Source organism: Podarcis gaigeae, assembly GCF_964106915.1.
Source record: "Podarcis gaigeae genome assembly, chromosome: 2".
Lineage (NCBI taxonomy): Eukaryota > Metazoa > Chordata > Lepidosauria > Squamata > Lacertidae > Podarcis > Podarcis gaigeae.
Window position 1 is genome coordinate 125,441,539 of NC_139679.1, and position 10,742 is coordinate 125,452,280.

At 46.0% G+C, this 10,742-nt stretch overlaps 2 protein-coding genes across 2 annotated transcripts in view; both read left to right on the plus strand.

Annotated features, from left to right (window-relative positions):
* LOC310837618 (uncharacterized protein) overlaps positions 1 to 10,742 on the plus strand; it is a 100,801-nt gene that overhangs the window by 79,555 nt on the left and 10,504 nt on the right. The window lies entirely within an intron of this gene.
* On the plus strand, positions 2,064 to 6,822 carry LOC310837747 (uncharacterized protein). The gene is made up of 2 exons (XM_083724805.1): positions 2,064 to 2,344; positions 4,173 to 6,822. The coding sequence occupies exon 2, from the start codon at positions 4,362 to 4,364 to the stop codon at positions 5,697 to 5,699; it is 1,338 nt and encodes a 445-aa protein (XP_083580931.1). The 5' UTR covers positions 2,064 to 2,344; positions 4,173 to 4,361; the 3' UTR covers positions 5,700 to 6,822.

Sequence of the window (10,742 nt, forward strand, 5' to 3'; positions counted from 1 at the left end):
TCAGAAGCTTATGCTCTACCGACTGAGCTCTAAAAAGGAGTTTCCATTCAAGCAGAGACCAGGATAATTAGGGTTATCATATTTCAAAAAGGAAAAACCAGGACACCCCCAAAATTGTAGAACTTTTTCTTTTTCTTTTTTTAGACAAGACCCCAAAATGCAAAAAAGCCCATGAGTTTTCAGTTGGCTTTTCTTAAATCCAGGACAAAGTGCCATCTTTTGGAAATCCCCCCCCCCCCCGGACATCAATTCCACCTTTGAAATCTCAGGAAAATCCAAACGTATGGCAGACCCACAATAATATACCTAGGGGGGAAATGGTTCTGCAGGTTTTCAGGGAGGGGAAGACTCACTGGGGCCTGCAGGAAACCTCTGAGCCTGTAGGGAGGGAGGGGGCAGAGGAAGTTGGGGGGCTGAGGGAGGAAAGGAAGCATCATCTCTGGGGGAGGGAAGCCCAGCCCAGCATTGCCAGGAGGGCGGAGAGAGACAGAGGGAGGTCTCCATCCCAGAGCAGAACCCTCCAGATTGTGCCCCCCAGCCATGGACAAATTAGCTCTTCTTTCTAAGGAAGCGGGTGGTCACTGAGCCTCTTGGGCCTGACAGGAAGGTTGGCAGTTCGAATCCCTGCGATGAGCTCCTGTTGCTCTGTCCCAGCTCCTGCCAACATAGCAGTTCGCAAGCACGCCAGTGCAAGTAGATAAATAGGTACTGCTGTGGCAGGGAGGTAAACAATGTTTCCGTGCACTTTGGTTTTTGTCACGCTGTTTCATTGCACCACCAGAAGCTGTTTAGTCTTGCTGGCCACATGACCCAGAAAGCTGTCTGTGGACAAATACCGGCTTCAATGTATTCCTCTTGTGTTTTATGATTTTCCTGATATTGTAAGTGAGCTGGAACTGGTATGTGACCGTAATAATAAAATTCCATTCAGTTCAAACACCAGCTCCCTCAGCCTGGAAGAGAGATGAGCGCCACACCCCATAGTCGCTTTTGACTGGACTTAACCTTCCAGGGGTCTTTTACCTTTTTACCTTTACCTTAGCTCTTTTTCTGCCACTTCCTTTTTTAATATAATTTTTAAAATTAATTTTCAACATATCATTTTCAACAGTAATTAAACATATTTTAACATCTTATACAATTTTTTGACTGCCATCAATCTCGTCTGAAAATTATCCAATCTAATCTCTAAATAAACATTTCCCACTTCTTCCATTACGTTTAGTTCATAACTAATTATCACTACTCTTTCTCTAACTTGCAATGCTTCATACATTTCTCCTTACACACTTCTTGTAGTCCTACTAGCCTAATTTGTTGGTTACAGCTGCACTTCAGATAATTCCTATATTTCTTCCAATCTTCTGTAAATCTCTGGTCCCGGAAGGTTTCGAATCCTTCCTGTCATTTTGTCTAATTCTGCGTAGTCCATTAAATTTGTCTGCCATTCTTCTTTTGTCGGACTTTCTGCCTCTCTTCCAACCCCAACCCCCTCCACCCGTTTAATTCACCCTCTATTTAAAACCTTTACTTATGAGGTAATACTCGGTATTTTTCTTCATAGACATTTTTATGCACATATTTTTAAGCCGATTTTGCGCCTCCCCACCCCTTAGCAACGGCCCCGAGGGGGCTGCCTGGGGTTCTCCTGCTCATGGATCTTATATGGGGTCCGTATGCCCCCCAGACCTTCACGGAAGCTCCATCCTCTCCCCTCTCTCTGTGGGGAGGGAGGGGAAAGAAAGGAGACCCCCCCTCTCTCTCAGACAGCCCCATGTCTCTTCCCACCCCCAGAGGCTGGCTCCATCACTGGACTTCACAGAGGACCTTGAAAGGCAAACTTGGGCGGGGGAGGGAGTGACCCCCTTTGGCTTCCCTGGATCAGCCCCTCCCCCACTCTCCTGATCCTAAGAAAGAAGTTGGGGGGCTTCCTTCCTTTTCACCCCCATCCTCTCCCCTCCCAACCGTTCTGCTTGTAGATTGAAAACCACGTCCTTCTCTCCCACCCCAAACCCAGGTCACCCCCATATATGATGCCCCTCCCGCACCCATCTCGACCCCCTGCTGTGGGGAGGAGGGGGGCCATGTCCCCATGGAGCCCCCAGAGGCAGCGCCGTCCCGGCATCTTCCCATCCCAACACAGGGAGGGGCTGCTCTGTGGATGTAGCTCTAGGGGCAAGCGAATCCCAAAAGGAACCGGAAGTGTCGCTGCTAAATGTGCCGCCAAAAGTGTAGATTCGGAATAGGGAGGAGGGGCGTCAGTGAAGACCCCCCCCAAAATCCCTTTCTATTCCAGACAAGGAAAGCGGACTAATCTGGAGCCAGGGAGGCGGAGGACCAAGAGGTAAAGAGGGAGAGAAGGGGGGGGGAATAGAGGGGGGGTAAGAGGGGAGGACAAAGAGACCCCCTGGGGCCCGTCGACAGGGGCCCCGATCCAGGCCCCGACCCAGGGGGGAAGGGGGACCCAACACCTGCAGGGATCTACACCTGGCAAGATCTCCTGGGCAGCAGCAGCACCGCCAGACTCCCCTTTCTCTTTCCTGGGGGGCCGAGAGATGCTCAGCTGCCCTGCCCCCCCCCCCTGGACGCCTTGGCGGGAAGGGGAAGGAGGACCCCAAGCAGGGCTGGGGGTGGGGCTGAGGCCCCCCATTCTCCCGGCTTCCCCCTGGCAGGAATCCCTGGGGTCGTGGGGCGCCTGGCTGGGGAAAGGGAGAGAAGGGAGTCCAGGGAAGGGTTAAAGGAAGGGGAGGAGCCTCGACAGAGACCCCTCCCCTTCCAGCACCCCTGACCCCCCTTCTCCCCCCCTTCCCTGATGACACTACCAGGTTATCTTATTCACTAGGACTCATCTCCATACTTTGGATTGTCCTGAATTCCATCATTTGGTAGCCAAGCCCAAACCCAAAAGTCCTGCTAGGATGCATCTTGGCTTCCCTGCTGATGAAACTGAGTGTGTGATGATTGATAATATTGTCATTTATCCATTTTAGACCCCTAAGTAGTAGCAATTGCAAGGACATTGTGCTGCTGTCCTCTGTACAGTTCCACCCCTATTTCAGACCTTGTGGCCGATTTAAATGTTTAGCTGCTGATAACATGGCAACGTTTAGCAGGTGATATTGGAGGTTTAGCTGGTGATAAACCACAAGTGATATTGTGAGTTTTGGTAATGATAACATTACGATCTTTATCTCCTAATAGCACTGCAATATTTAGCAGTGCTACTAACATTACAGTGTTTAGCTGGTAAGTTATCGCAATGTTGAAAAGCAGGCGTTGCCTAGCCCTTGCACACATTGTGATTTGTAATATATTGCCAGCTCAGTATTAGGAAACAGCTATCACGATGTAAACTTCAAGCCAGTCTTGGACAATATACCAATATATCGCCCAGCTCTAATTATGACCTATATTTCTGACCCAGTGTATCATTGCTGATTTTACCAGTTTGTTCTTAATTTCCCATTCTGATAGCATCTTGTATATTTTGGAAATCGCTTTCTCATTACTCGCAATAACAGCTCTTTCAAATTTTGAGTAAAATAAACCTCTCCTTTTATCTTGTCTAAACAAGACGATTTGATGGTATTGAAACCAATCTGCCACCACACGTCCCATCTCATCCTGTTTTTTCAATTTTATTTTTTCTTCCAAAAATTCCAGAATATCTCTGTAAGTTGCCCATTGTCCTTCCGTATTGCATTTTTAAAAAAAGGTATTGCTTCTGTGAGTGAGTTCCTTTTCTGCTTATACTTTTACTACGTCTACTTTTTTGTCTGTTGTTTGTATTTTCTTTTATTTATTTATACTTTTCACAATCTTTATACTGTACAGATTGTATAGGATGTATGTTAGTACTGTATGTTCTGTGTGCATTTTAAGATTTGTTTTGCTTAATAACATACAATTTAAAAAGAAAAAGAAACATATAGAAGTTGATTGAGGAAAAATATGGCCCGGAGCTGGAGGATTAGTGTTCATGGACATTTCTGCACTGCTGGGGGTTGGATTAGATGGCCCCCAGCGTCTCTTCCAACTCTCCAGTTCTATGATTCTATGACATGTGGGGGGGGGGACATGGAAGGATGTACGAGATGTAAAAATAGGAGAAGGTGCTAATTGAACTTTATGTGCTTCATATTCTTTTGTTTTCTTCTTTGAAACACGAACAGGAGTTTATGTTCCATGCACTCCAAAGAAAGCAGTGGAGAAGACAGTCAGAATTCTGGGGGGACATCTGAAATTTCCTTAGGCTTAACAAAGAAACAATTTAAATGCATTGAATGTGGCATGTGATTCAGTCAACGAACACACAAACTTCACATCAATGAACTCAAAGAGTGGAGAAACCATTTCAGGCTATGGAGCGTGGAAAAAGCTTCAGTGATAGTGGAATGCCTGGAAAACATCAACAGACTAACACAGGGAAGAAACCATTTAAATGTGTGGAGTGTGGGAAAAGCTTCACTGGTAGCGGAACACTTAGAAGACATCAACGAACTCACACAGGAGAGAAACCATTTAAATGTATGGAATGTGGTAAGAACTTCACACAGAGGTCACACCTTCATGCGCATCAACAAACTCACACAGGGGAGAAAGCATTTGAGTGTATGGAGTGCGAAAAGAGCTTCAGACAGAGGCCACACCTTCATGCGCATCAGCGAACTCACACAGGGGAGAAAGCCTTTCAATGCATGGAGTGTGGAAAGAGCTTCAGGGACAGTGGAACGCTTAGAGTTCATCAACGGATTCACACAGGAGAGAAACCATATAAATGTATGGAGTGTGGAATGAGCTTTACTGATTATAGAACACTTAAAAAACACCATCGGATTCACACAGGGGAGAAACCATTTGAATGTATGGATTGTGGAAAGAGCTTCAGAGAGAGGTCACACCTTCACACACACCAACAAATTCACACAGGGGAGAAACCATATAAATGTATGGAGTGTGGAAAGAGCTTCAGTGATGGTGGAACTCTTAGAGTTCATCAACGGATTCACACAGGGGAGAAACCATATAAATGTACGGAGTGTGGAAAGAGCTTCAGTGATAATAGAACACTTAGAAAACATCAACGGATTCACACAGGGGAGAAACCATTTGAATGTATGGAGTGTGGAAAGAGCTTCAGTCAGAGTTCAAGCTATAGAAGGCATCAAAGGACCCACACAGGGGAGAAACCATTTAAATGCATGCAGTGTGGAATGAACTTCACTAATAGTTCACACCTTCGGTCACATGAACGAACTCACACAGGGGAGAAGCCATTTAAGTGCATGGAGTGTGGAAAGAACTTCAGGGACATTTCACAGCTTCGTTCACATGAACGAACTCACGTAGATGAGAAACCATTTAAATGCATGGATTGTGGAAAGAACTTCAGGGATATTTCACACCTTCGTGTACATCATCGAACTCACACGGGGGAGAAACCATTTGAATGCATGGAGTGCGGAAAGAGGTTTAATCGGAGTGAAACACTTAGAATCCATCATCGAACTCACACAGGGGAAAAACCATTTAAATGCATGGAGTGTGGAAAGAGCTTCAGTGACAGTGGAACACTTAGAATTCATCAACGAATTCACACAGGGGAGAAACCATATAAATGTACAGAGTGTGGAAAGAGCTTCACTTATAATAGAGCACTTAAAACACACCAACGGATTCACATGGGAGAAACCATGTAAATGTATGGAGTGCGGAAAGATCTTCAGTGACAATGGTAAATTCAGAATTCATCAATGGATTCACACAAGGGAGAAGCCATATACAGTCGTATCTTGGATCCTGAACGCCTTGCAAATTGAACGTTGTGGCTCTCAAACGCCACAAACCTGGAAGTAATTGTTCCGATTTGTGCGTGTTCTTTGGAACTGAACATCTGATGCGGCTTCTGCAGCTTCCAATAGGTTGCAGGAGCTTCCTGCAGCTAATCAGATGTTGTGCTTTGTATCCGAACATTTTGGAAGTCAAACAGACTTCCAGAACGCATTATGTTTGACAGAATAATATGAAATTACTTTCTAAAATGTATAAATTATTTCTAGAAGGATTTACAAAGATGAAGACGTTAAATTTGTCATATGTGGTGGACATGCATGATAGTAAAAGCATTTTGGAAAATGATATATAGTGAATTGGAAAAAAAAAGTTTAAAATAACATTAAAAAACCGAAGCTTCTCTTTTAGGACTCATAGGTGGAGAAATTTCAAGGGAGCAGGAAAGGTTATTTATGTACTCAACGACAGCTGTGCATATGGTATTAGCCCCGATATGGAAAAAAGACAAAAGTCCCTACCAGAGAAGAATGGCAGATTAAGTTGATGGACTGTGCTAAATTGGCATGTGAATTTAAATAATAATTTGGAAAATTTAATAAATAGATTTCCAGAAAAAGAGAGGAAAACATAGAATTCATTAACAGATTCACACAGGGGAGAAACCATATAAATGCATGGAGTGTAAAAGGAGCTTCACTGAGACTTGAAACCTTAGAAAACATCAAGGAATTCACGTAGGAAAAAACCATTTAAATCTATAAAGAAAAAGCCTCAGCCAGAGTACAGAGCTTGATATGCATCAATGGACCCACAGAGGAAAGCATTTAAATGCATGGTGTGTGGAAAGAACTTCAGTAGAAGTGGAAACCTCAGACAACATCAGTGGGCTTTCAAAGGGGAGAGACCGTTTCAATGTATGCAGTGAGGAAAGAAGTTCACTGATAGTGGAAAACTTAAGAAGACCTCAAGAAGCTCAGACAAGGGTGAAATCATGTAAATGTCAGGAATATAATTAGAGTTTCGTTCAAAGTTTCAGTCTTTAATGTATAGACATGTAGTTAGGGTCTCACAGTAGTAAATGTAATGTAAGATTTAATGTACTGTAATGTTACATAGGGAGGGGGAGTGTGTGAATCTTCTTACATCCCCAAGGTAATATTGCAAACCACATATATTCTTTATATTTTATAAATTAATTTTTGTCGCAACACCTCATACTCCGCTACGTGAAGTGTCCAGATAAAACGTTATCGCTGCACAACTTGCATGAGGAGGGGAGGTGGCACACTGAAGAGGAGGCAGTGCCTGAGCATCTCAAAGGAATGTGCCAGGGTAGAGGATGTTGACACAGGTTTGTGTAAAATGTTTCACTGTGAGCTCGAATATCTATCTATTCCCTGAATAACAGGGGAGAAACCATACAGATGAATGTAATAACATGGAATGTGAATGGACTAAATACGAAATCCAAAGGCAATAAGATAACACATGTATTAAGAAAGCAGAAATTAGATTCAATAAGCTGGATCCATCTCTGGGCTTCACATAAGGTCTTGCAGTGCACACCTGGGTGGGGGTGGGAAACCCCACTTTGCGGCTGGCTTGCCTGGATCAGCCCCTCCCCTGCCACCCTGGCAGCTGCCCCTCCCTTACCCCCATGGCTATGTCCATGTGCTGAGATACAATCCATCTGCACCCAAAGATGGTAAATGCACGAACCTTTCCAGCTTGGGTGCTTCCTGGGCAAAGGACCCATTTTCATGATAGACAATACCTGTGGCTGGAAGCTCTACACACAGGTGTGCATATGCAGGCCAAAGATTGCCAGTATTATAGGCAAGGTGGGCGAGTTTGCCAAATTTACAGGCTGTACATAAGGAAGAGTTAGTGCAGAGGTTAGCAACCTATGGCCCACGGACCGGTAGCAGCCTGTAGAAGTCGTCTGATCGGCCCGTGATGACCCCTGCCACCACCCGCCACCCACTCTTACCGGCACAGCACAGTGTGGGGACCAATTTCCGGGTGATGGAGCCTTTGCGCTTGTGCACAGGCACTCCTCCGACCCAGACGTGCGCCTGAAATAACGTGTGCACATGCATGCGGGAGATGCACCCATGTACACTTGCTATTGCCATGCACATCTGGGTCGTTATTTCCGTGCACGCCAACCCAGAAGAGTGCACATGCGCACACACTCCAGCCCATCCTCTGACTGGCGGAGCGTGGACCAGCCCATCGGCTGATAAGCTTGCCGTCCCCTGAGTTACTGGATGAATTATAGGTCACAGCAACCCTGTTATATTTTCCCGTCTGTAACTTTTCGTGAGCTGAAATTGCGGCACAAACTCCAAAATAACTGCAAAATCTATGAAGAGAACCACAGGTGAATGGTGGTGTGAGCTTTCCTGGTACAGAGTCCACATCATCAGCCTGCAGTCTTGTCACTAGTTCTCTGACAAACCCCCGACCCCAGAAACAACTCAGACGTGGGTCTCAAAAAATGGTCAATATGGACCTCCTTCAGCCAAAGGGACTGTGCAGTTGATTCATAAATTTCTCAAGGTCAAAGGGGAGTGGAAAATGTGGCTCAAGGGGTGGAGGATTATTATGCAGAGATTTTTTAAAAAGTACCGTATTTTTTGCTCTATAAGACTCACTTTTTCCCTCCTAAAAAGTAAGGGGAAATGTGTGTGCGTCTTATGAAGTGAATGCAGGCTGCACAGCTATCCCAGAAGCCAGAACAGCAAGAGGGATTGCTGCTTTCACTTCGCAGTGATCCCTGTTGCTGTTCTGGCTTCTGAGATTCAGAATATATTTTTTCTTGTTTTCCTCCTCCAAAAACTAGGTGCGTCTTGTGGTTTGGTGCATCTTATAGAGCGAAAAATACGGTAAGTAGGAACAGAGGGCATGTACATAGACAGAGAGCAGTTTCCCTTTCCTGTGAGGAACCACTTAATTGATCATGCTCCTTTATTATCGATATATATAAGACCTTAAATTTTCTTTTTCAGCCTCCCTCATAATGCAGCTGAATAATGGGATACTTTTATCAAAGTCTACTTCCAACAGAGCTGGACCATAAAGAAGGCTGATCGCCAAAGAATTGATGCTTTTGAATTATGGTGCTGGAGGAGACTCTTGAGAGTCCCATGGACTGCAAGAAGATCAAACCTCTCCATACTGAAGGAAATCAACCCTGAGTGCTCACTGGAAGGACAGATTGTGAAGCTGAGGCTCCAGTACTTTGGCCACCTCATGAGAAGAGAAGACTCCCTGGAGAAGACCCTGATGTTGGGAAAGATGGAGGGCACAAGGAGAAGGGGACGGCAGAGGACGAGATGGTTGGATAGTGTTTTCGAGGTTACCAGCATGAGTTTGACCAAACTGCGGGAGGCAGTGGAGGACAGAGGTGCCTGGCGTTCTCTGGTCCATGGGGTCACGAAGAGTCGGACACGACTAAACGACTAAACAACAACAACAACAACTTCCAACAGGGGAAAGGAGGAGCTCCAGGGCAGGCTCTTGGTGGCCCCATTTTCCTTCATCGTCCCCATGTGGCAACCCCATGGCTCCTGCTTTTGGGGTTTGGATTGGCCTATGGGAGAATCCCGGAATTAGCCAATCACGTGTGGCCCAGTGTGTAAATAATGTATATAAAGCAGACATTTTGGGGGAACTTTCATTCCTCCTCACCACTATGAGCTGAATAAAGAGCATGAAATCCACACTCGACTCCGAGTATATTTCAGATGCATACATCCCAAAAGGAACCAACTTCTAAATGAGCCACCAAGAGTGTAGATTCGGAATAAGGAGGAGGGGCATCAGTGAAGAAACCCCCCCCCCCCAAAAAAAAACCCCTTTCTATTGCACATAAGGAAAGTGGAATAATCTGGAGCCAGGGAAGCAGAGGACCAAGAGTTAAAGAGGGAGAGGGGGGAAATATAGGCCTGTGACCTTGAATCAGATCATTTATAAAAATGACTTCTGAGTCAAAGCGACAGATTACCCTGTGGATCTCTTAAATCTCTGCCCTGCCCACTTCCGTCCATGCGCCCTTGTGCCTTTCCTCCATCTGACTGTCCAAGGGCCAACTCAGTATCCTGTTTTTTTGTGGAAAGTCATAACCAGAAAGGGAAGTTTAAAAATTATTTGACATCTGTTAAAAAAACAGTACTCAGTCCATTGAGAATTCCTCATATGCTTATTTATTTATCGACAGACAGGAGGCGATGCGGGTCCCCAAAGTTTACAAACAAACACACAAACGTAGATACAGCCCATTTATTAATTTATTTATTTAGCATTATTAAATTTGGACCCTGCCCGTCCTCAAATATCCCAGGGCGGCTCACAGCATGAAAATACATAATAGAAACAAAAACGAAGGGGAAAGCCAATAAAAAAAGCGCGCAAACCCGATTACACGTGGCCCAGCCAGACACGTGGGTCGCATTCACACGATGCATTCAGAAACACTTTACTTTTCTCCAACCAACCGTTCCCCCCCACAAAAAAATCCCCTCCTGGGAACTGTAGTTTGTCAAGGGCTCCGGGAACTGGAGCTCCGCTGGGGGACAAACTTCACTTCCCGGGATGCTTTGCGGCGGGGGAAGTGTTCATAGTCGACCCGGGTCTCCGAGGCGGCCGCTCTAGGACTACGTTCCAGTACTGTTTTTAAGCCGCCATCTTGGCGGAGGGCGGAAGTAACGCATCCAAAGGCGCTGGCGGCTCCTCTGCGCCTGTGCGGGAAGGAGCGAGACCGCGGGGGATCCTGGGTGACGCGGACGCGCTGCGGGCGGAAGTTCCTCGGGTTAGAGGTCGGGAGGAGGAGCTTTAGCGGGACGTGAGTCGGGGAGGGGGCAGGTGTTGGGGGTGGGGGCACCAAGGGGCGAGGAGAGGGCGCCATGGGTGCTGGGGGGGTGAATGGGGGAGGGAGCTTGGGTGGG